The sequence below is a fragment of the Lepisosteus oculatus genome, chromosome 4 (assembly GCF_040954835.1).
Source record: "Lepisosteus oculatus isolate fLepOcu1 chromosome 4, fLepOcu1.hap2, whole genome shotgun sequence".
Taxonomy (NCBI): domain Eukaryota; kingdom Metazoa; phylum Chordata; class Actinopteri; order Semionotiformes; family Lepisosteidae; genus Lepisosteus; species Lepisosteus oculatus.
This window is the reverse complement of record NC_090699.1, coordinates 53275319-53302997: the sequence shown is the minus strand read 5'-3', so window position 1 is coordinate 53302997 and position 27679 is coordinate 53275319. Positions and strand designations below refer to the sequence as shown.

The 27679-nt window shown below is 36.2% G+C and overlaps 1 protein-coding gene across 2 annotated transcripts in view; it reads right to left on the bottom strand.

Annotated features, from left to right (window-relative positions):
• Positions 1-9502: 9502 nt before the first annotated feature.
• The window catches only part of rad18 (RAD18 E3 ubiquitin protein ligase), a 60182-nt gene continuing 42005 nt past the window's right edge, over positions 9503-27679 (bottom strand). The window contains exons 12-13 of one of the 2 annotated variants that reach the window (XM_015347321.2): positions 21295-21342; positions 9503-9815 (exon numbers count right to left, since the gene is read on the bottom strand). In XM_015347321.2, the coding sequence (XP_015202807.2) occupies positions 9707-9815; positions 21295-21342 (157 nt within the window). In that variant the 3' untranslated portion in view covers positions 9503-9706. The remainder of the gene's footprint in view (positions 9816-21294; positions 21343-27679) is intronic. The other variant, XM_015347322.2, reaches the window with a different exon arrangement.

Below are 27679 nucleotides of genomic sequence, written 5' to 3'. Positions count from 1 at the left end.
ATTGTAATCTACAGTGGTAGCAGATTTTATTGTCAACTAACTTGTGCTATATTATCCTATCTTTAATTTTTAGAAACTGATCCTGAAATGAATGAGAACTGACAGACAGCAACGTATTAGCAATTAAACTTGAATAATTAAAATTTACATTAGGACTAAGAAATTTTTGGATTTTTTAAAAGTATCTGCAGTAGAAAAATACAGATAAACACCTCCATTTTTAATAATCATAGGCTTTGTTATTACTGGTGTCTGAGTTTGGCATTACTACCACATAACTGGTGAAACTGCTTACGCAGCTCATATAAAATTAGTCACTTCATTAACTGTATTGTAAATGGCACACACTGGCTGGATTTGATTTGTAAAAAAAGAACTGAAAAAATATAACAAAAATAAACGAAGGCACCATAAAAACATAATTATGGCATCTTGGTACTGAACAACCTTATGAGGCAGTGTGCAAATAGTAAAGAGTTTTTATGTAACATTTCTAAAAGAGCCTTTTTTACATACAATGCTCTAAAAGCAGTTGATATTCAACAAATATTATTCTCAGCCTTCAACTCTCATTTGAAGATTTGTCTGTCCAGCTGATTCAGGACTCTGTTACATGATGTTACATCCTTGTCCAGACTCCAACATGTTCTGTTTTCTGTTTAAGGCAGGTTTCTCAAGTGTCCTTGACATGGGAGTTAAAACTGTTTTATTTTTGTGTTTGTTTTTTTTATCCAAGCCTCTCAGAGTCAGCCTTTCATATGCTTTTGAACTCCACTCAGCTTGAAAGCTGTTTATAAATTAGTACTTTGTAGGAATTAAAACTGACAGGAAATTTACATCAGCTTTCCTAATTCCAGCTGATAAACTTCAGAAAAAGTTCATTTTAAGCACATGAAAAGGGGAAAGTTGCTAATGTGTTCAGACTTGTTTGGACAACACTCCAAAAGCACAAAATATTAATAACAGTTTAAATTGTATCAGATTTTGTTTGCTAAATATACAGTATATGACAAAAAAAAACCCAACCAATCCTTCATTGTGGTACAAACAATAATTTTATTTAGAACTGGTTAAGTGCCGTGATACTTCAAGGCTAGCATGTTTGTCTGAACACTTAATAAAAAAGAAAATTTGATTTTGCTGTCTCAAACATAATTTATAGTGTTAGAGTTTTGGCAGCAATGCCACACAGAGAAGCCAGACATCCTTCTTTACTGTATCATATCATACCAACTTCAAGTTCTCTAACAATGCAAAAGAAGTGCTATTAGCTTTAAACCTATTTAATGAAAGATTGTTAGATAAATTAAAGAAAAAGGGAAAACAAAACCAATAAAATCTCAAACCTCAAGGCCCCATATCTTTTTGGAAGGTATAATACTGTTGTCAGGCAAAAGAATGATTTGATGGGTAACTTTTATAAAACCAAGATGGAAATCTCAGTTTTTCAAACTTCACATACAACAGGAGTCTTATGAAATGAAAGTCTAGTATTTTTCTTTCCATACTGTGTATGTCACACACATTAATGACAACACATCCATGTTTTTACATACATACTTTTAAAGTACTGTATGAAGGGCACCAGCCCCATCCTTATGCAAGGAAATGGCAAGGGTAAACTGTAACCCCTGTTTGCCTTACATGTGAAAATCTGTTTTTCATCCATCCATTTTCTAATCTCTTTATCCAATACAGGGCTGGGGGGAGCTGGAGCCTATTCTGGCAAGCAATGGGCGCAAGTCGAGGTGCACCCTGGATGGGAAGCTAATCTAGTGCAAAGCACACACAAACGCACATACTCACACCAGGTCAATTAACCTACCAGTATGTCTTTTGACTGTGGGAGGAAACCGGAGCACCGGGAAACCCACACAGACATGGGAAACATACAAACTCCATGCAGATAGAACCCCAGTACCCTAGTGGTGCGAGGCAGCAATGTTAACCACTGCCCGGAATCTATTTTACATCACTACAGTATGTAACTATTTTTGTAACATAATCATATGAAAAGATAGAAGTACAATTAACTACTGTATATGGCTTCTCATCTGCAGTGTAAACACATGCAGTAAAGGCTATGAAGATATTCAGTTTTCAGCTCACTGTTAGTTTGGTGGAAAGGTACAGTATAAATACAAATATGTTGTTGTGCAAAATGTATTTTTACCATAAATAGAACATACCCAGAACTGTTTAGAAACTCCAATTTGATAAAAAATATTTTAACAGCAAATAAGTCCCCCCTCCAAAAAAAAGAAATAGAACACTTAGCCAGGTGTGACACAGAGATTCTGCTTCTTGCCTTTGGTCTTTTGTATTACAGACTTTTTACTCACCTGTTGAATATTGTTAATGCCCAGGTTCACCATCACCATCCATTATCCTGGAGTACTGTACATATAAAGAATAATTGTCTTTATTTTACTCATCACCGTTACTATTTTATTGTATTCTTTATTTTGTATAGAAAATAGTATTTTGTTCTTGGAATTTGTTGATTTATTCTTACCTATGATCCTTAATCCTGTCTGTTCCGCAGTTCTGTTGAGTTACAGACCCTGACTCCCCTGTAGTTCAAATGGATTCTTACCTGTCCAGCAGGGAGAGACTGAAGTGGGGCTTAGGATATTTAACCTGGACTTTCAACATTATTGGTGCTAAGCTCCCTGACAAGCTCCAGTTTGGGGCTACTGTTTGTTGTTTTCTGTTTTTTAAAAGGGGAACTACAGTTCCAATTTCTCAGAGCAGTTATTAAATCTCAGAAACAAAATAAATTAATTGAGGGTATAGAACAAATTTACACATTTTGAATAAAGCACAAAATCATGACCATTGTAAAAGTACTGTAAATTGCCACGTTGTCACAAACCCCTGGTCTCGCCATAGGTGAGAGGATGAGTTGGTTGTATTGTGACATGATGAGGCCCTTCCTGCTCACTAGTCACTGTAATAACTAATGTAATGTGATGCATAAGCGATTTCAGCTGTGCAGCAGATATTTCACCATGTAAACGTTTCAAATGCGATCTGCAATGCAGTGTTAACAAATAATTGCCATTTATCGGCAAAACCGTCTCAAAGCAGAGAGCAATATTTCTATTGGATTAGAAGAGAATTATTCACAATACTACTTTTTAGAATAGGCCCGCATTCAACAGTAACAGGGCTGGTTCGCCTTACTGGACATTTTATTGCCTTGTTACAAATATAGTGCTGCACATATCTGGAAATTTAGTATATTTTGCAATGTAAATCGGAGGTTTTACAAGTTACTGTGTAGATTTGACATTTATTGTGGTTTTAAATGTGCAATGTGCAATGTGCAATTCTATCTAACCCTGAAATATAAAATTTGGATTGCAGTTCCCCTTTACTATTTTTCTGCAGTAGAGTATTTTAGTAAATTGAAACTTATTTGGTACTTTATTAAGTCTGCTGTGCAGTTTTTTATGACAGCAGTTTATTCAAGATGCTATCTTGGAGAGCAACAAAGTAAACTAGAATGTACTTGGAAAGATACACATTTCAGCTGCTAATAAAGCTTGTTAAAGCAGTGCCTAACATCCTACTTAATCACATCTACAGTATTTTAATATCTGGAGATTTTGAACCACCTATAGTAGATGTAGCTACACATTTTCATATGCTGCTTTATCAATTACTGAAAACTCTTTGTTTCCTTTAAATGAGTACAGTAGCTATGGACATCAATATTAATTAAGTAATACTTCTCAGAACATTAAATCTGTATTTAGTTTACGGTTAGCTTCCCTCAATAACATTATGTTTATACATGTTGTTCTCCTCTCTTGGGTTGTATTGTACGGTAAACTCATATAAATAAAAATTAGATTACATTCAGCAATTAGTACTCGGCCTGTTTCAAGGAAAATATCCATTACTAAATTTCACAAAATACATACTGTACACTGTTTACGCTTGGTCATATCTGCATTATCGGCTCAGTTTTCACCCACTGTATACATCCTGCAGTAATTTCCATCTAAATAAAGTGAAACTCTTTCTTGTATAGACCTAGTTTTCCATGAACGTCTGGTTTCTGAATGCTTTATTTATATATCAATTTTGTGTCTGGGGGCTTATTTCAAAACACGAGAAAAAAAGGGAAGACAATCCCGCAGTGGTTTGAGACAGTGGGTAAATCCAGCTTTTAGCAATTATGAGGATTTTAAGTAGAAAGTCATGGTTATTTTAGAATGCATCACAGAAATGTAACCGCTGTCTTGGGCACCTTTTTATTTTAAAGGCTTCCTGGCGAGTGACAATACCAGAGTGAACCTATAACCTACAGGAAAAGGTAATGATTCATTTTCATATAATAAACTAATAAACCTAAAAAGGAGCAAGATGGTTAAATTGGTATCCAGAGGCATTTCAAAACAATGTTTATGTTTCTTGTTTGCTAATTGTATTTCCAATATTCCCATATTACGCACGTTCAGCTCTACAGAATGACTGTTGTGCAAGGCAGGAAATCAGGATTTAAGGAAACTGAATCTTTCGTTTCAAAATCTGACTGAAACTCATAGCACAGCTTTTCTTCAACTAGTCTTTGGTGCCTGTCAGGGAAGGAAGAACCCTTACAGTAGAGGTCATCACTAGCATGCAGGACCAAGGTAACAATAGTGGCATCACAGAGGTTAACCGTTGTGGCTTTGTACATCATAGACACCATGTGGCACCCAGACATGTTCAGGTAGCTGGAGCAAAGGCACAGATGTCTAGGAATGTACTGACTCTGCCTCCAAAATCTGGGAGCATGGGCATCAGCAGCATTTACATTGTGAGACCTTGGCCCATGCGATGTTGATGTGATGTTGACCTGCCCATCTCATAAGGGTCCTTCCTAAGAACTTCATAGGTGATGACATAGTTCACTAATATGGTGTACAAGTCCACAGATGATAAGCAGACAGCTGGAGAGGGTGACATCAAGTTCAAAATAAGGGTCTGTAAGGATCAAGGGTGCTCCAGCGAGTTCCCAACGGTTTTGCTCAAGATGCCATGGCTTGAGCAAAAATATCAGGTCATGAGTCTGAAATACAGAGAAGTAAACATCTCACAGTCAGAGGGGACAATGGTGTCGTGGTGATGACACCTCTTCATTCAGAGTAAGAAGAGTATGAAGCAGGTATGATGAGGGTGAGAGTATCAAGTCACGCACCCGGGTGCCACTTCAGGGGAAGGTTTGGCCATAGCTGCTGAGGGGAAGCGAAATTGTTGTTCTGACAGTGAAGAAGGGAAAGCACTTGCACCTTGAGTGGTAGTGACTCTGCTCTGCTTCTGATGATGTCGAAGGACTTTATTCAGACAGAGATGGAAGGGCAAGAATCCTAGCATGGTGCTGCTCAACAACAAGAAAGCTGCTTGGGTGTTTTTATTTTGGACTTGGTTTACTCATTTTTTATTTGGTTTATTTATTTTCCTATTACTTTGTTTTCAATTCCAAAGATTTCAATTCCGACAGTAAGAACCAGGGCACAAACTAAACAATGGTTGGACTGAGCAGAGGAATTATTGTAAGGATAAACCAGTGGAGATGCATCAGCAGGGAACACACTGAAATACCCAGTGAATCAAAGTGAGCAAGACAGGACTGAATGGCAAGGGGAGATGCATTGGCAGGAATGAATGAAAATGATGTCAACTGGTCATTGAATCAAACCAAGCAGGGCAGAAATGACAGGTGAAAGGGCTTTGAAATTAACATCTAACAAAAAAAAGAGATGAACTGAATGGAGACACCAGAAAGTGAACCAAACTGGCTAAATAAACAGAGTGTTCCTGGTAGAACACCAAAGCCCCCAAGATTCAGTGTTCGAGTGCGTTAGCACTGAACAGGATTGAACAGGGCCAAACCAAACCAATGTGCATGGAACAGAGAGAAAACTGCTGATAACAGGAGCCAAGATGGACATGTGCAAGCTGTTGCTCTGCACAGAGCCTTATGTGTTACAGCCTGTAGCTGAACAGGCTTGCTGTGACCTGCACATGCCCTGAAGGGGAGCACAAGTAATTGTCTAGACTTAGTGGACAATAATGCTTGGATTTAGTATGACAAGAGAGGAGAGAATAAGAGAAATGTTAGGGAACAGATAAATACAATGCTATTGATTACCATTCAAGGAAACAGAGTAAGTCATGCACTCTAGCATCAGAGAACAACTGAACTGGAAGAGATGTGAATATGGAAGAAGAAGCATAGGAGAGTTTCATAGCCAATCAACCACCTAATGGTAAGAAAACCTCAGATGGGAATAACTGAAAACTGAGTTTTATTCTCACAGTTAAATCAGCACAAAACTTACTTGATGGAAAGTCAAGATCCTAGCACTGAGTGACGAAAACAGCGCTGGTGGAAAGTCCTGACTTGACAAGCACTAAGCAAGCTTGGTAGGTGTTTGATAAAAGAGCTGTCAGCAAGTACATATCTGCAGGAAAAAAGCAGCAATTCGAACGTGAAAGGGAACCACACCAATGCAGGCAGGGGTCGACATGTAGACGATTGTGTCCTTAAAAAGCCACATCCTCATGCACAAAGGAAACTTGCCAGAAACGCAGCCTGCATGTGCTGTTCTCATCACAAACCCTGAAGAGCCACTGAGCGAAGTCTGGCTGCCTATGTTTACTTTAGCATAAATATCCTACAGCTTTATAACAAGATGTACGTTTGACCATCTCCCCTGTAATAAACATTGTTCTCACATGAAAATATTTCTTTGAATTTTAAAAGAAGTTATCTTCAAAATAAAATCAATTCAAATGATTCTACTGTATATGAAACGTTTCATAAACTTGACATTTTCTAGTCAACACCAAATAAATACGTGAAGGTCTTTTATTGCTGTAAAATACTGCTTCAGCTTGAAAGGCTTATAAAACAATAGTATATCCTTGTTGCTAATTTAAACATGGACTTTTGCAAGTGTTATTTTGTATTAACCTCAAATACATGAGAAATTAGTTATGGAAAATTATATTAATATGTTTTTTGTTTGATTTTCATACTTTTATCTCCAAAGGGGCTTACATGGGGCATTTAACTGATGTAAATATGAGGCACATTTAGAGTGATTCTGAAGTAAATTTTATACAAATACATGTACAAGCATAGAAACAACAAAAAAAGATGAATAAATAAATTTTAAGTACTAACAGCTACGGTGTCCTTATCTGGTCTTTCATCTGATAAACAAACCTCCATCAGCAGAAAGTTCCTTATTCCTGGCAGGGGTCACGGCAAGCCAAACCAATCCCAGAAAAACGGGGGGGAAAGTGGGACTAAATCCTTGACGGAATACCAGTCTATTTCATTGATCAGACGGATACACACACAAGAGAAAACAATTTAAATATATCAAAGTGTGTCTTTGGAAAATGAGGCCAAACCACCCAGTGAAGGTTCACTCAAACTCAGGTAAAACATGCAAATTCCACATACAAGACACCCTCAATCAGCCGTACTAACCATCATGTTGATATGCTGCCCTCACTAGATCACGCCATACATCAAGCCAGCAAGTTTGCAGAAAAAAAGAAAATTACTTTTTCAGCGATAAGGATTGAAGGATTAAGCTTTGTATTCAGTGTGAAGTTATAACATGTGGTAGTGCATTACAATTATTCTGCATGTTGTGTTTTAAATGTATAGGATACCTACCTCTAGCAATGCTGCTATTAGTGAATACTGGAGGTGAGCATAGTATGCAGTAAAAGTGCTTAACAAGCACAAAATAATGAATAAGACCCATTGAATGTTATTAACCTACAAAGACTGGGATTTTAACACTGTTGTGCATTGCAAAAAGTGTAAAAAATATTCTTGTTTTTCCAAATTCAAATCTACCAAGTGGAATTGAAAGAAAATGACAAAAATGACTTCTGCACCTTTGACAAAGATTTAATTATACCCATTCAATCTTCATCTATGCAGCTGACTAAGGATGGTGGTAATAGATATGTCTGACTCTGCTCAATAACTTAGTTTTAGTTATAAACCTTAATGATCATTTTTTTGTTTTATTATTAATTTTAAAACCAAAGATTTTAATTAAAAAAAAACACTTTTCTAAGCAAAGCATAATTCTGCAGGAGACAGCAGGATGTTAGTGCTTGTGACATTTGTGCCTTCTCCCTTGTGTGGAAGGACTTGGATTAATCAGCTCCTGGTCGATTACACTGAGACATTCTAGTCATTTGAGCTTTTAAATATCAGCTGGGGAACTGAACACACTGCAATTCCTTGTGAATAACATTAGCGATGTACCTTGTTAAGGTTTCTGTTGACAACCGCAGCAATATTAATTGTGAAACACTTAGCCATCCTAATGACACTTTTGGGGTTATTCACACAATAACATTTCCAGATCACTCCATTAAAACAGTGATAGGGTAAAATCATTTTTGGCTATCAGTAAATGACTTGCAAGTTTACAGCATCCTATAATTTCTTGCAAATGAAATGGTGCAGGCCTGGTGACAGAGCTGTTAAAGTTTGTCCTATGATAATGGCTTATGGAATTTAAAGTGATGACAGATGCTTTACTTGCAGAGAAAACAAATCTGGGGACAGATACCTGGCCATGCTGATGCTATCTGGGCCATAAAACAGTCTTGGACTGTCGAGATGGCAGAGAGAAAGCCGCTAAAAACAAGTTACAAACATTGGAAGACAAAACTGAAGGACTGATTTAGCATCATGATAATCTCAAAACACTGTAATCATAACACTTGTAATCTTATATATGCACCTTCTGTGAAAGCTAGCAGTGATTCAAAGTTGCTTGTGTTAAAAACACCTTTGTTACCAAAAAAAGCCTGATGATTGCTGCACCTCACAGTCATGGACTCTGATTCTTTTTTTCTTGGGGCTCCTCAAGAGGGATACTCTTGCCATTCATTCGCATTCAAAATTTCAAAAGGACCTGCTAACTCAAATTCTATTTTTCGTTAGGCTTTTGTGAGCATTCCGCTGTTTTGGATAAAATAATAAGTTAGTGGCTCACTAAGCCACAGTCCTGGAAGACTGCCATCTCTGCTGATCTTCATTCCTGCTCAGCTTTTAAATCACTGATGCCTTTTATTTGATGCACTAGGATCAGTGGGGTTCCTCACCTCAGAAACTGATACAGACTTGATACCAATTACATACTCAAAGCAAGGTAGAGGACCTGAAGGGAATATGGAAACAATTCTTCAAAAAAGCTAAATGCAATTAGTTTGCGATTAATAACTCAGAACATGAACCAGAAGAGACTGTGTTTCTCCAGGACGGCAACGACTGCTACACATCACAGTTCATCTGTGTGCTAGCACTGGTACTGGCTGGAGCACATGATGAAAACAATGATTCTGTATTTTTTTTTAATTCATACCACAAACATTTTCTATTGGTATACCTGAATATAATAGAATGCCACTCTTTGGATTTTAAATGTAAACTGCAGATGTGCAATGATCTGAAATAAAGCTGCAATGTATTTAGAGCTGTTTAATGAACATTTCAAACTGAAAATGTGCAACAAATAAAAACGTTATTTAAATAAAATCATAAGAAATGTGCATCAACATGTTTAACAAAAACAAAAGGTTTGATTGACTACGTATACACAAAAGAAAAACATATTTGACGAAAATGATTTCCTTCCCAGTCTGAGAAGTCTCATTCCCGTTTGCAATCTTATTTCCTCTTCGGCTCTTCTTCTTTAGTCCGTTTTGGGTTCTGGATGAAAGGTCCCTCTGTGGCCCTACAGATCTTCCGTTTCCTGGGGGGCGTTTCTCCAAAATTGCTGTAACAGAGTTTGATATACATCAGACAAAATCCCTTGACCGACGCTTGAATAATAGAAGATTTCTATGATCGTGCCACAAGACCAGTAGATACTTTGTGTCTGGTCATTTCTTCTATGATATAGTTTGTGTTAACAATAAACAAGAACATAATGTTTGTAAAACAAAAAGGCATTCAGCCACCAATACACCAATCAACTTCCATTAATATACAAGAACATTCTTTCCATAACTCACTATTTGAAAACCTAAAGTTGCTCTTGCTCACCTGAATGCTATGGGAAGTTTGTCAATTTCCTTCATAGTATAACTGCAAATCTCACTTGAGGGTGCACATTATTTGTTCGTGCTGTGGTAGCTGCTTATCTTCATAATGCTTATAATTCGTATTTCCTGTCAGGGACTACTCCTGTGACTACAGGCCATACAGCTATTTCCAGGACCAAGACCACTAATCTATAGAACAAGCTCTGGTTTTGGAACAGACCAAGGTTCTTGTGAGACAGATCGGATAATATGTCATCTCAGGATACTGGAGGAGGATAAGCCAGCTTTGCTTTTCTGCAGGGACTCTGTTCTTCCTGTTCCCGATTCCCACACTCCACTCTGACACAAAAAGCTTCAGCCATGGGCAGAACCCAGGCCTTCTATTAAAAGGTCAAAATACTTCGTAACCCAGCCTTGTACAAGATTTGTTTGTATTCCTTAAAGATGTCTTCAGATCATAAAAAAGACACCATGGACAAAACAAAATGTTTGATATGCACAACATGGTGCCATAAAGGGACTGTTCATCGGTTGTTAGTTAAAGGGTAAAATGTGACCCAGATTTCCCCTCCATTCCCTTGCATATTGGAATTTGTTTTACTTACTAAAAAAAACTGATCAAATTATATATGAATGAGCATAACGGCTCCTTTCAAGCTGGGCTAAAGCTTTTTGGTCCATTATCTCATTTAAAAACCACATGCACAATGCTCTAAGTGCCCTTTTAAGCACTTCACCTGAATCCTCCTCTCCATCATACAGTAAATGATAAAAATTAAAACCCTTCAAACTGTGAGGAAACAGTATTATTACAAAAATTAGAGATGACATTAAATATGTGCAAAAAATCGATTAGGTTAAATATTTTTGAACTGCTTCTTTTCTTAGGAATGCAGTCTAATGTTCGTAATTTGCTTGTAACAGCATGTATTCAAGCTGTTGTCATTTCTGACTAACACCCAAACATGCTTCAATAACTAATACATCCTGCCTGGAAAATTACAATTTGATTATGATTTCATCCTAAATATCTGAACAAAGGGAAACTGACAGAATAACCTAGATATATCACATTGGCAGTACAGGAATGAGCAAGGTCAAAAAAGAAGCAGTCACTGCCAGGGCATTTATTAAATAATATTCACTGTATAATACTCACAAGTAAATTAAATGATTCAAAACATTGACCTTTATATACTTTAGAAATATCTACACTGCTCCCCTGACATTCTAAAATGAACTTCAGTGTAGGTACTGCGATTTGTGATTACCCACTGAAGACCTGGCAAACCTGCCAAAGGATTTCCTCCTGTAATTCTAAAGGTATATGCATTCCCAGACTGACACACTCTGGCATACTCATCAAGAAGGTGGCTCATCTGTCTACACGGAACATTAATTATACAGAGTTTAAAACTAGACAGCAACACAGATACAGCACTCTGGACCTTTTACTCCTATAGGCCCAACACCCAGGTATAGAAACCCCTATCAAACAGCAAAATTCATCAAAGTTGCTTAGACTCACTAGATACTACTGTAAGATCCAATACAAAGCCCACCGTAATTATGCCAAAACCGAACCCAAACATTCTGAATAACAGTGGAAAAAAGGGGGTTTGTTAAAAAGAGTAAATTATGTGACTGCATTATATTTTCAGCGGGCAAATAAACTTTTTTATTGGTCTTATTTTTGGCAGGTCACTGTTCCTTAACCCCTGGATGTCAGTTTTATGCATGCTCTCAGTGGACATTCACTGGAGGCCTGAGCGTTAGCTTCTCTTTTAACCTTTATGACATTATACTGATATAGCTGGAAACAAAACAAAACAAGCTCAACAAAGGCAGCCAAAAAAGATCATTTATAAAAAATGGCAAAACCTGGATCAAAGTTGTACCATCATAAAACACTGCACTGATGGATGAGGTATTTTCTAGAAACTCAGAATGCTGCACCACATTACAGCAGAGAAATAAAATGTTAAATAAACAAAAACGAAAAAAAAAAAAAACAGATCGGTTTAGTCAAACCCCAGATTTACTCAAAAGATAGGTCTTTAAGCAAATTATGAAAGGGTTAACTGTTGCAGAGACTCAAATGGATTTGTGCAGTGAGCTACACAGATGTGGTGCTGCACTGTGTGGAGGCAGAGCACGAATTAATTCTAGATTATACACAAGCATTAAATCCTTAAAATAATAAGGAGATAAACCACTCAGTGTTTTATGACCTGAGAATAACTTCACTGGAAGCCAGTATTGATGGTCATGCTGAAGCCATAGTTTTAAGAGATTCTTTGTTCCAAATTCACCTATTATTTCCACATTATTTGCAAACTAATAGTACTTAATTTGTAGACTACAAAACTACTTAATTAAATGTAATGATTTTGCTAGGCGGATTCAAAGGTTTGCAATATCTAATTCACCAAAACATTTGTTCAACTTATAGCTGGCATGAAGCACACAGCATAATGACAAAGCACCTATGAAAAAGGGTTCCACTGCAAGACTAAAATTTCACCAAGCCCACAACAACTTGGAAAACAGCTTCCATTTGCCAATTAAAATTTGTTACAGATTCATCCTGTACATTTTGTAATCCTTTTTACACTAAATTCAGGATTTATCTGGTATGACTTGACTACAGTTGGGGCCAGGTTGTGTGATGACTCCAAAAGGTAAATGCACGAGTCTTATTTGGCTCAGACTAAAACATTCATGTGAAACTTTTCCAATTAATCAAAATAAGTTACACTAGTAACTATATATGCTGTACTGCTATACTGCATTCCTTTATTTGCCAGGACTGGATGTCATATTTTTAAACTAGGAACATGAGAAATTATACCAGTTTTCACACAAGGTTAAAATTGAAAGCGGTAAGCTGGCTCGGTCTGCACTGATACCTGACACAGACTGGTAGAATTGATTTTATTCAGACACTAAAATATGGCTGCTACACGTTCTCTAATGATCTGAGAATTTGAAATATATTTTGTAGTTTATCCCGTTTCCCACTGGGATCAATACAAAGGAAAACTACCCCAGTTTCACCTGCACCATCATACCAAGAAGTAATGTTTAATTGTATTTGATCAAGTTGTATAAATAAAAGTAAAAATTCATACATAACAAAAAGCTGTTTGTGATTATTATTTTTGTTCTTTTCTTGTGAGTATTGTGATTATTATTTTTTGAATACCTATTTCCATTGCATGAAAAACAGTAAATGGTCAACTTCCATAAAGGGACCACATGGCCCAGTCTCAGTTTTTCAATGATTAATGAGAAAAGTGTAAAGATTAGAAATCAAAAGGGCACTTTATGATGCTATTTTTTCGCTGGCTGTGTATTCTTTATCGAGGTGCAAAAGGACTGGGACAATCATGTTTTCCTTGAACCTACTGTAATTAACTCCAAAGCAACCCAGTTTCTCAATGATAATCTGCCTAAATCCCATTTGTTTTCAAGTGGAATAACTGAGACACTATAAATTGTCCCATAACATGGGGAAAAAGGATTTAGTCTTGAAAATCAGGACACTTCTGCCAATTATTAATTTTACCTTGTCTGATACATATTTTTCAAATCATGCAGCTCCTACAGATTTACTGCTGCATTCATTTACTTTTCTGTAAAGCTTCAGGTAATAATAATGCTCACTTCTAAGGGGCAAAAAAGAGAAATTCAGGAAGTCATCAAGGACTCTATATAATGCACTCTGCTTGGAAGTCTAAAATCCATGGAAGTTGATTATCCCACAAAAAGCGTTAGAGAATCCTGCACCATATTGCAAATTACTTTATAACAAATGCAGACATACTTTTTCACAACTCACTGGCCTCACTATGGGACCCTGTGTTTTTCTCTTATTCTTTGGATTATGAACTGCAAAGTATAATGTAAAGTAAAACAAAAGATACAGGGAAAATAAAATATTATTACATAGGGAGTGCAAGAAAGACAGCACTGGGATTAGATTAAATCAATAAATACATGTTAATTCCACACTGAAAATCAGAAAGAAAAGACATTTCAGGTGTGACAACTGATGAAGGCTTAACAGCCGAAACATTGCATTTTTTCTTTCAACATTTCAGCGTGGAATTAACCTTTACTTGTTCCTTGGCAGCCAAAGCACTCTGACGCAGCTCCACGCTCAAATTACTTGAATTCGGTCAGACAAGAAAAATTAAAAATGTACTTTCTCATCTGGTACTTTAAAAATAAAATATTATGTAAAAGGGAATACAATCTGGAGGGTGGCGTAGTTATTTCTACTCAAGAACACAGTAATCAAATATTTGAATTGCTGTTTATGGCATCACAAGTAAAAAATCTAAATGTGAAACATATAAAAAAAGTTATTCAAAAAGTAGTTATTCAATAGTAATTATTTGGCAGTAGTTATTCAAAAGTAACCCTCCCATCTGCAATCCAGTGTAAGTGTGTGTTACTTAATATACTGTACTGTATATAGAGATTGGTAATATTTTCACTTGCAAACAGTGTACAAACTCTTGAGCACTGCTCTAATTAAAATAACATAATATTACAGATAAAAGCATCTTCTTTCCTTGAAGATATACAAACAATTACATTAGCTTTATTAAATTTAGTACCAAATGAAAAACCAATGTGCAGCTTTTTGTGGTCATAATTTAGATGCTTAAAAAATATGGTAACTATTTGCCATAAATGCTAATTGCAGAGGAAAATAAGACAATCATGAAACACATTCTTGCATCAGCTGCTTATGACATGAATTAGACATATCACTGTGTAAAAATGCTAAATGACAATTTTAGGCAAATTAAGGCTGACTAGAGAATTCAATCATTTAAGCAGTAACTAGAAATATTCCAAGATTATTTTAAAATTTTAAACCAGTCATGTAACTACTCAAGCTCTGTTATTTTTCTCTTAATAAAGTAATTTGTTGTAGGTCTGATACAGTATCACATACAATTTGCTTATTTATTTTCCATTGAAGTTTGAAAAGGGTTTTAGTTTGTATTGTGTGTATACATTTATAAGAGCAGATTAAAATAATACGGTAAAACAGTATCGTGGAAGACGTTTGCGACGACAAAATCTCACCTTGGGAAAAATTCACAGATATTAGCAAAATTGCTAATACAAAACGGTCAAATACAAGATGATCACAGTACGAGAACTCTGTAAATCTGTTGTCTACTGCACGCAATCTTCACCACCCACATAAGCCTTGTGAACCTATAGTTGAAGAGACAGCATATTGCCAGAGAACACAACAAATAGCTACACTTATGCATATTGGCATATTATAACTACACATATACTTGTATAAAGAATGGCTCAATTCACCAACTGAATCTTCACTTTATTTTGTTATCCTACTTTTTCTAGAAATGAAAAGGGTAAAATTACATTTACAATGATTTTTTGGACCCAAAGAGCATTTTTAAATTAAAAGTAAGTTTTATTTTATTCAGAAATTTGTAACTTAAACCTTTATTTGACAAAAAAAAAGAACTTTTGAAGCCAGGAGTTCATCACTCTAAACAGTTTTGCCAGACTTCCTACCCTTCCCACATTGTATAAACTGAGTCACGAGAGATCCCTGCCGACATATGCAGTGTACTGAACAAGATTAAACTCATTCTGATCAAATAACCCAAAAAAATCAATAACATTATTTATTAAGGTTCTTAGAACATCTGAGAACATTAGAACATGAGGTCACAAAAATAAATTGACATGCTACCATGCTCAGTTCGCGGAATTAAAGTAACACTACCTGTGTATCACTTATAATGTAGCCAAGTGAAACGTACCATATGGACGACTAAAGAGTTTTTCAGTGAGTGAAAGGCATGCTTCCTTGGAAGGAAAAATAAAAACCATGAAACAAGTGACAGAGCACGTCTCTTCTCCTGACAGAGAACAGAAAATAAATATATATATTCCAAAGATAAAGCTCAGCTAACACACCCCAAGGGAAGTTCCACAAACTGACAGAATTTCACATATGGTACCATTTAAAAAGAAACCAGACTTCAAATGAAAAAAAAACACTTGATGCTGTATGTGTTCGTGAGTCATATCTGTTATTTTCTTGAAATTGGATGGCCAAGGTCCATCAGTATCTGTCCCACGTTGGGCTACAGAAGTCAAATGAAATCGTAGCAGTTATATGCATGGGAAGTCAATCTCATTCCCAATTAACTGTGGCATATTTTCAATGCATGAGTGGATATAAATTGACTGTCTACAAGCAGTCAGTTAATAACTTGCTTCTGCTGGGAAACTGAAACATATTTAGGTACAGTAATATATAAAAAAACATTCTGTTCTCCTCTGCTAAAGCCATTAAATTGTAAACTGCATCTCAGATATTGATATGTCATAAAGGCATGCTCAAAACAAATTGACAAATTGCAACGCATTACATTTTGGAAGGGTTCGTTTGTTCACTTGGCTACACTAAAGAACTGGACTTTCCAAAACTTAATATTAACCCTAGGTATTTCGTTAACACTAAGTAGTACTACAAGGCCAAACTAAGACTCCTTGAGGTCCTTAGTGTGCAAAAATTACTTATTGTACATTCATAATTACGTGATCACAATCCCATTTCTGACGTTTGCTCAGGCAAACCATCTGGATAACAGTGAAACTCTGAATACTTTCATGCCTCTTTTGTCCCAAGCTTCCTGCTGAGTCAAGAGTATGTGGCTTTATGTGTATTGGGGCATGAAGCAGTGCTTGTACTTTCTGAAACGTAATATCCTACCTTTTTACCTAAACTGCAATTTATGAGCCATAAAAAACAGGCAAGAATATCCAAATGACTACAATGTTTTCAGCACAATTCCATAAAGGCCATGTGCTACTATCCAGGCACAACAGTGAAATACAGCACTTTAAAAAAGGTTTTGGAAGTTGTTTTCAAAGGGAATTTCACACATACATTTTTTGTTCCTAAGCAGCCTGGGCTTCTCACAGAAGGACATGAGAAAAATATTTTTTACACGCTTGGTTAAATCTGACGCATACAAAAGGATAAGTATCATGGGCTTTGATTTAGGTTTCTGAGGCTAACATAATTCCCAATTTTAAACTCTCAATAAATCTGCTCACAAATCCCACTGAATGACAACCCCTTTGATTCAGCATTTCAGTCAATCTAACGCAAGTCATCTTGTATTAAGAAATAAACAGGGGCACCGGTTACAGCTGTGTGCTGCATTCTAACTCAGTTCTCTTGGCAGATTTTGTGAAGTATGACAATCAATATTCTGAACTGTGAATCTTCCAGTGACATGCTAAATTAATTAACTGTGTGTATCAGCCTATGACATTTACTGTATACATACAAAATTTGTAAAAAGAAAAAAAATTAAAAGATGTAAAAAGTGTTGACTATGTAAATGTGTATTTAAGAGATATGAATGTATATGCTATCATTTAGGTTTTGATTCTAAGAACATGCACAAATATACAGTTAAGCTTAGTGTAACATGCAGTATCATTATGTAGTCATTACAGTCTCTTTAAGTATTTTTAAAGAAAAGCTGGACTTATAGCTTTGACCTCTTCATTGATAACAATCTCTCCAGACATGATTGATCTGGTCTCTCCTTCACCTTGAATGAACATGCTTTCTTTACAAACACTGCAGAATGGGCTGGCCTCCATTTTAATTCTCAGCTCTCATATAACCAGATACTGCACTCACATACAAATGAGAACTAAGAAGGATACAGTAAGAAAACAGAGAAATGTTTATCACAATTAAAATATTTACACAGAATCACAATTCAGTTAAAAAAGACTGACAGTAATGTATTTTTCATAAGGTGTATTTTGGGATATAATACTCTGTTGATTCCATTTTAAATAAAACAGTTATGCACCAGAATTATTTTTTTCAGAATTTGAAAGGGGTAGTTCCTTCACAGATGTCGTTTCAGGATAATAGCTAACACCTGGTAGTATAATAATTCATCTTCAAACATTGAATACTTATGACTACTTTGTTTTAAAACTAATTGGAATGTGAAGCAGATTACTTAAAAAGCAATTACAAAACATTTCAGCTAATTTAACAAGTCTTACCAAATGGTGCAAAGATTCCAGTTAAAATTCCCATTTAAAAGTCTTGCCACAGTCTCAGTATTTTTCAGAAAAGGATATAAAACTGCAAAGGACCAAAAAGCTTTCCAAACCAAGTGATAATGTAAAGTGGAGGGGATAAAAACTTCATATTACTGTATGGATTACACAGACACTTAATTCACATTCACAAGAGTATTACTAGCCTTTAGAACCTTTAGGGTTTAGAATGAATTAAATGCAGTATTTCACACACTGGGTCTAAACCATTATAGCAGGATGGTGAAATATATTTTAAATCTAGGCAATATTTGATGCAGACCTTTTAAAAACCTTGCAACTATTTTGCAAAAGCATATGGAAATCTCTGCAAACTGAAACGCACTGTGGCATTTACTTATGGATTTTCTCCAAAACACATCAACATGATCACCAAACAAACCAGGAGTTTTCCTCCCCTGTGCCCTGACAGATGATATTTACTTGTCAAGGTCTGCTGACAGCAGAAATGCACCACCTTTACCTGCTCCACACAGTGTGCTCTCAATTGCCAATAGCTTACGTACAGGGTACCGTGCATAGCTCTAACTAACCAACTTAAAAGAATAATGGAGTCTTAATGATCACAGCATGACAGCTGTACTGTACAGAGAAAATGTCCAGTAACCTTGTAAGTAATGGCTCAATGCCAAACTGAACAGCTACTCAACTGGCATCAATACCGATGTGTACTGTACTTAATGTATTTGCAGATCAAAGCCACTGCACTCATTAATTTTCTAACTGTCATCTGTAGAAAAAGCAGGGAGGTAATACTCAAACCAGATGGAACAGCAACAGCACATAGAGGAACTAACAGCTTGCACCTAAGTGTTTGCAGCCACACTAATTATAAAGAAACATTTTGTCACGTTACTATATTCCTAATCCAGAGTTAGTTCTGATTAATATAAATGCAAGACATCAATATATATTTCTAAATGTATATTTGAAAACTATATTTCTAAATTTTTGTAATATTACTCCTCAGCAGCAAGACTATGGAATTCACTTGGCATTTACTAATGAACTTGAAAATCCATTTTCTTTTCGTTTTTTCTAAAGATACTAAAGAATCCTGTTTCAAGTCCTGCTTGCTGATACTGTTTTAGGTCTTGGCGGGCTATAATTTCTTCTGTTACTACTTAAGCTGCAATGAAAGACACTTTCTTTTTTCAATCCATTTTCTTTTCATTTTCTCTAAAGATACTAAAGAAACCTGTTTCAAGTCCTGCTTGCTGATACTATTTTAGGTCATAAAAATAGTAATTTCTTCTGTTCCTGCTTAAGCTGCAATGAAAATTATTTATACACTGCAGCACTTTAAAGTACAGCTCTTTTGCATGCTTCAATGAACAGTTTATTGCTTAACATTATATCGTAAGTAGAGAAGGAGAGATGCATAAATACATAAGTCATACAATAACCTTCTACCAAAGCTTGTGAATAATTGGTGAAAAAGACTACTCTGTTTAGATAAAATGACTCATTATGGAGGGACATTTTCCCTCAAGCAGGTGTCGTGAGAAAATGTTCATCATTACACCCTTCATAGATTTTATGTTCGCCTATTTGATTAAAAAAATAAACCTGACATACAGCACAGCTGATAATGGGTACTTTCTTGGGTTTAACATGTTGACTGTCTGTGAAATAGGTGAGTCTATAAATAAATGAAATATAATTTCACGGCAGTCTGCAAGAAATGACTTTTTTTGGATATAACTGATTCGCAATCACTTTTTCTTGAATGTTAAAAATATACAAGGGGCAAATCCCACAGCTGTTAAAGCAAATTATGTGAATATAAAAAAAAAAACAGTTCTTTGTTGAACACCCTATATGCAGAAGCACACAGGAACTGTACAGTGCCTTGTGACTGTAGCCAGACCCTTCCTCTGGAGTCCCATTTTAAAAAATCATAAAATAATGCAGTTTTTAAAAAAGTTATTCAAAACCTGAAAGCTCAAAATAAAGAATTCTAAGGGCAGTAAATGTTAACAACAACTAATGAGAAAAAAACAAATATGTTGATTACATAAGTATTCAGACTTGATATCTGGTGGGAGAGTTCTCTGGCAGAAATGTATAGCCACAAGTGTTTCTGGGTAAGTTCTACCAGTTGTGGTGCAATTTTTGCCTGTTTTTCTTGGCAGATTTTCTTGAGTTGCTTGGGGATCGCTTATCGACAGCAGTTTTTAATCCTTTCCACACATTCTCAATAGGATTCAAGTCAGGACTCGGCCACTCAAGGACATCTACTTGCTTATTCTTAAGCCATTCCAGTGCTTTGGGTCATTGTCCTGCTTAAAGCTGAATTTCTGTCCCAGTATGAACAGATAGGTATGAAGCAGAGTTTCCTCTAGCATTTGCCAATACTTTGCTCCATATACGTTCTCGTCAGTCTTTGACAAGCTTCCAAGTTCCAGGTGATGAGAAGCAGATCTATAACATAATGGTGTGAGTGACTGATGCACTATGTTGGATCACAGGTGGCTTTACAGTGGTATCCTTAACCTGACAACACCTTGCTCAGAGTTATTAAAGGTCTTTGATTTTTTTCCATCTTCTCCCTAATCTGTGGCTTTATATAACTGTATCCCAGAGTTGTTTTGAAAGCTTCATGGTTTTCATGGTTCAAACTTTAATTGAAATTCACTACCTTACTGAAGAACCTTACAGGAACAAATGCATGTATTCTGAAATCATGCAGATGACTATTGATTATAATAAGAATTAATTTTGTGTACTAAATTTAGGTTTGCCACAGTAAAGAGTTTGCATATTTATGCAATCATGACTGCTCCATTTTTCCTTCATATTAATTCCTTTTTTGTTTTGAATCTCTGAAGTAGGTTGTGTACATATCAAATACTAATTGCTACGTCAAAGTGCCTTGACTTCAGCTTTAAAGCAACAATATGAAAACTGAGCAAGGCTCTGAATACTTTTGCAAGGCAGTATACACACACAAATGTGAAAACGAAGCAGCTGTCCTCGCTTGTCAGTGAAGTCTGGCTTGAATTGCATTGCCCAAAAGCTTAAAATGAAAAAGGAAAAAAAAAAACTTACTCTTTGCTTTCATCAGCAGAGTCTGAACTGAAAACATTACTGCGGGAGCTGAAACAGGAAAGAGTGTTTTGTGAGAAAAAAAGATATTCAACAACATTTAATATAACGCCATTTAGGCTTACATCATTAAAGAAGGACGAGAGTAATGGAGTGTGCTCGTCTGTCATAATGGCTGTTAATCTGTCAGTGTGATATCAATAAAGCACTCGACAGAGCTTGAATAAATCTGCATAACTCAGGTTATCTCTGGAGCACAAAGTATCATACTGTGACTTGAGTCCCAAATCATAATAGAATTAATCCAGTTAAGACAATGCACAGTGGAATGGCAACCTGAAGTGGTAGAACCATCAGTTATGCATTTAATATGGCCAGCAGCCATATCACCCTGCAACTCACAACTGGCAACCCACTGAAGCTAAGCAGGTGTGAGCCTGGTCAGTACCTGGATGGGAGACCTCCTGGGAAAAACTAAGGTTGCTGCTGGAAGAGGTGTTAGTGGGGCCAGCGGGGGGCGCTCACCCTGCGGTCCATGTGGGTCCTAATGCCCCAGTATAGTGACGGGGACACTATACTGTAAACAGGCGCCGTCCTTCGGATGAGACGTAAAACCGAGGTCCTGACTCTCTGTGGTCATTAAAAATCCCAGGGTGCTTCTCGAAAAGAGTAGGGGTGTAACCCCGGTGTCCTGGCCAAAATTTCCAATTGGCCCTTACTAATCATGGCCTCCTAATAATCCCCCTCTATGAATTGGCTACATTACTCTGCTCTCCTCCCCACTGCTAGCTGATGTGTGGTGAGCGTTCTGGCGCACTATGGCTGCCGTCGCATCATCCAGGTGGATGCTGCACATTGGTGGTGGTGGAGGGGAGTCCCCATTACCTGTAAAGCGCTTTGAGTGGAGTGTCCAGAAAAGCGCTATATAAGTGTAAGCAATTATTATTATTATTATTATTAATAACTTTCATATGTGAACCATTTTCAGTACTGGAAAGCAGTAGATGCATTTATATCAGTTCAATCTCAAAAAGGTCTTCAAAATGTTTACAGCTTACTAAATATTTCAGATTTCCTCATTTCTTAAGTTGTGGAGTTTTATGTTTAAGCATTTTAGAAAAAATAAAACTATATTCAACTTGTACTTCTTTTTGATATACATATTTAGGATCACAAGATCTTTATGAATCCGCTGTCTTTCAACATGCCAAAACTAAATACGTGTTGATTATTAAGGAAGATTTTCAGTGAAGACATGAAATTATACAAGAGCCTATAAATTGAAAGATGCAGAGTTTAATTAAAAACAGCATCAAGTACATTATAGACTTCAAGTGTTCTCATCTTGTTTGAAGATGCTCATCTGAGAAAAAAAAATGAAGATCCTAGACATTTGACCTCAAACACAATGCTCAGAGATTCAGTCTAAATCTTCAGTATTTTCTATTAAGTTTAGATGGTCACGCTCAAGGTTCTGCACTGCTGGAACTGTGTGGGAAGTGTTTTCCAAGTAAAGTAGGCATATATACAATACATACAGTATATTATATACAGAGACTATCATAAGTATTCACCTCCTTGGACGTTTTACAAAATTGGACTTGAACAAAATTCTACTACAATAAAAACATTACTTATGTAGCACCTCGGTTTAAGTATTATCCTAAGTATAGACAAACCATTGATGTGCTGTAATTCTACAATAATACCGGAAATTTTTAATAGTTTTATCATGTCATCTACGTCAATATAAAGAGTTGTTTAAATTTCATAGGGATTATTACCAAATCATTATTCCAGTGTATTCGAAATGGAGGGGGAAGGTTTAGTTTTGTTATTTTCTTTACGTCACATAAAACCAGAATTATTACATTCCTGAACTTTTGCACGAAACTGGAAGGGACCTTGACTTTCAGTGGTATTTTGGATGTTTTCCTTTTTTGTGGTGTAACCCCAGAGTACAAGGATTAAAAAGCAAAAAAAACGTTAAGGTCACCTTTCAAATCTCTACAAGTATGGAGCAAAAACATTTTTCAGGGTTGAACAATGCTGAAACTAGTGCTAAAAATGACCTTCTCTAACATATATCCCTTCTAACTTTAAACTTTAAATTTCATTTTTTTGCTAGAAGACAACCAAGAATACCAAGCATTGATAGCAAATGGTAGTAAGTAGCCTTACTTTCAAATTGCAAAAGATGCACAACTATCTGAGAAAAACCTTCCTTACACTGTGTGATGTACTGCATTGTCTTAAGGTCTTAAATATGAATGATTTATAAATTGTGATTCATCAACACACTCAGTTCACAGTAAACTGGCCTTACCATATGTTTAACCTTATTGAGCATTCCCATTTAGTGGAGACAATTCTCTCTCAGTTAACACCAAAATGATCTCTAAATGACCCCCACGGAGAATTTTTACTTTCCAACTTTAGTCTACACATTAAAACCACAAAAACCTTTCCTGAATATTGCTGTCACACCTATAGAGGCTTACGCAGGACAGGTGATCAATTGATTTCTCGTACCTGAACCAGAGAAATATTGTTCAGAAAATGATGCTTCAGATGGAATGCCACATCCGGATATTAGATTCTCAGTATTCATCTAGGAGCTCTCTCCGGGAGTTCTGATGAATCTGGTGTTAGTTTTCAAGACTTGGCTTTGCCATCAAGAAGGTATGCCTGCCTGAGTATACTGTTTGAAAAGCGATTACAGAACTGTGTGCCTTTAATGAAACACACAAGGAAACAAAAACTAGCTCTACAACAACGGGAGTAAGGAAATTACAAGTCTAAGGGTGTACTGCACTGAAATAAGTCAGGCCGAAGCCAGCTATGTGCAGCTCAAAGGTGGCATAAGAAAATTGCATCTGAAACTATAAAGGTAAGGCCCATTACTGTTTGCAATAAGGCAAAAGGAAAATGGATTAGAACTTAAAACAGGTCTGGAATGGGGGTGAATGCCATTCCTAAAAGAAATCCGTATTCAAACAAATATATAAGTAAAAATTCATAATTCAGCTTGGCTTTATTCCTTGGTTAAATTAGGATGGTAATAATTCCTGAAATCAAAAGCTTAAACTTAATCTGTATTTATTTTCTCCTAGCTCTTACAAAATATTTGATCACATTACTGAACATATTATGCATCATGTTATTGCATTCTGTAATTCTTCCCCTCCTTTATAACTCCGGAGCAGTGTGACACTTTAGGCTCCAATTTGGCTTTTTTTTAATGAGTGAAACACACTGCAATTTTTAAATTCTGAATGAAAACCCTGTCTAGTACCAAGCATCTTGACAGTAAGCTTCACATTTCTGGAAGTCTTTCAGTCTAGTACAAAACATCTTGACAGCAGGCTTCACATTCCTTAAAATTACAATCAACATTCATACCAAAAGATGGAATTTGCATATTTGTTTCAAAATTGCAAAATTGTTGAGTTTCAATTGAAACCAGACTTGGAGATCCTGTACAGCACACCATTCACTTGCTCTGCTTTACCAGAAATTGAAAAGGGCTGTGCCAAGCAATAAATATGCAAGGCAACAACTTAAAAAAGATTTTTGCTTTTGATCAGACCCATAATTTCCTTATTTTGCTTCCAAGTTGAACGAATTACAACCATTACAATAGAATTGTTTATTAATGGCTTTAAGCACTTAAAATTCTGTTTAACTAGAATAAGCCCAGTGTGTGAGCTACAAATAAAAGCAGGAAACACAAAAAGTGTAATACAGTTAATTCTACTGTTAGGTAGAGGCAGCAGGGCTACTTTGCATTTAAATTCTAATTTGAGTTCTAAAATTGAGACATTGATAAATGTCAATAACAGCTACCAGTGCTATTCATATTTCTTGATGCAAATTACTGATTGACCCACTATATTAAAAAAAACCTACTTCTCTACATACCAAATATAAAAATAAAAACAGACTTATTCCCTTGAGAGAGTTCAAAACCCATATCACAATAATGCAAGTCTGCAGGAATGAGAGGTGCACTAAAAAATGGCACTAATAAATTATGCAGATCTGGTCCAGTTAACATAACTCCCTTTTGATGTAAGACAATACTTGTCAATAGATACAATACTTGTCAAATAAAAGTTTAGCTTTAATGTAAGCCAATGCCCAACTCCTCATGGGCTTGAGCCGTGTTCCTTTGGGCTTTACACTAGTCATATATTTATGTGGACTAGTTTCAAATTATTATAGAAAGCATAAAAAGCATAGGGCCCCGATCCAACAGAAAGAAGAAACAAGAGTTGTGCCACTGGCCTGTGAGTATCTTTGGGCTTCATTTCTCAGTGCAGAAATTATATAGATCAACTTTGTGCAATGTCCAAAATAGAAATGATGACAGTGCTATACCATTTAGCATTAAAAGCTATACTGTCCAGATAAAAAGTTTTCTTTGAAATGCAGTCAGAAAAGGAAAGTCTTAAGTGCACCATGACCTAAAATGTCTAATTCTGCATCTTCGCATTGAATTTCAACGTAACAAAGATCAACTGGTTCATTGCACACCAACGCAACCAGAGCTGTTACCCAACTCTCTTACATGCTGCCTAAAACAAAATCACACAGTGGGTTTTGGGTGTGCACGGGAAAACGGGAACATTCCTTAAAAAAAATTCCCATAACCTAGCAAAGCTACAATCAAAATATCCCTTTACTGGTTTTGTGTGAAATCTCACTGCCAGAGATTCTGCAAATAATCGGTAAATAAGCTCTTTCTTTGAGGACTAACTTTCTTTATCACGTTACCATAATAATTCAAAGTCCTCAAAAGGGAACAAACATTGCATTTTGTTGAGTGATTCTTGCTACCCATGGGAAGGCACTGCTTATTCTCAAATAAGACATAGCATTACATTCATAAACTTTCATCAGAAATAATTAATGGGACTGCTCTCAATTTTATGCCAAGAAACTGAGCTCATTTGTTGATTTTTCTGAAGTGGCCATTACTCACGCTGCCACCTCTAGCCTGTAAATAAAAACTGTTTCATTCATAAATAATACCATTTTGGTGAGATATAGTCAACACCGATTCACTTCTCACTCAGATTATCCGACATTTTCAGCAGTGATAACACCGCCTTGAGGAACACATATACTTGTTCTGTATGATGTATTGTTAGCATTCTTTATGTGAAATCATACAAACTCAGATTTGGAGGCATCTTTCACCAGTGTAAGTTATTTAGCTAAGTGAACAGTGAAATGTCATCTTACCATATTGGGCATCTAAAACAAAGTGAAGGTTATTCTAAAACCTACCATCCACAGTAGTAAAAGCTGTTTTTGTCTCCTTCTGTTTACTAGCATGGCAGTAAATTACCATGACAGACGGCAATACTGTCACAATTGCCCCAGAGTCTCATTTCCATAAACCACAATGCATGGACTAATTTGATGATGCTAAATGGTTTTAACTGGCATGAACACATAGCATATTCTCAACTGATGGCAGTAATAAAACAAGAATGCCCTTTGGAAAACTATTCCACTTTTATGTCTGACAGAATCATTTAAATGCACTGTAGACTGAGCACATATACTGTAACACAAGATAACCGGCAACAAAGGCACAAATATCAGAAAAACGATCAATCTTTTCAGACGCAGGTGCACTGATATTTAATTGAACATACTTGACAGTGTAGCGGGAAAGCAGAAGCCAGGTTGTCTTGTGAACTGTACATAAATGGTTAACAGGGTAATAAAGATAAAGAGAGATGGGGCAATCAATGAGAAATGGGACAATTGTCTGTGGGTTAAATGCAAACATGTATGATCTGAATGACATGCATTAGAGACCGATGAACACAGATTTGTCATCTTGTGGAAGAGCACACAAAGAGAATGCCCATGGTGATATCATCAGTCATGAGAGCGAGATACACCAGCCTGGTTGGAGCCTCTGGTGGAGTATTAACCTGTCTCTCTGTTGTAAGGCTTAGACGGGATAACTTAGGTGACATCTGGAGAGTAGTCTCCAAGGAGGCAGGAGGGCTCTGAGTGAAGGAAAGAAAAGGCTAGATCTCTTCATAGGTTGGCTCTAAAGGTCAAGTTAATTAAGGGTTAAATTATGTAACTAAGATGTTGGAGAGATTTAAAAAAAAGTGTTTTGTCCTCCAAGACCAAGACTGGGAAGCCCTGCTCTAGGCAAATGCTGAAAAGTTAAGTCTAAAACAATAAAAAGAACAGTACTTTACAAAGTCATAGCCTTTTAAGTTTTGTGTTCGTTTTAGCACAAATATATTTCCTAACAATAAATTACACATAGCATCCTGTACAAGAACACTGACAAATAAGTGGATAATGATTCTACATCTGAAAGTATTTAAAGTGGTATTGAAATATTTATCCAGAG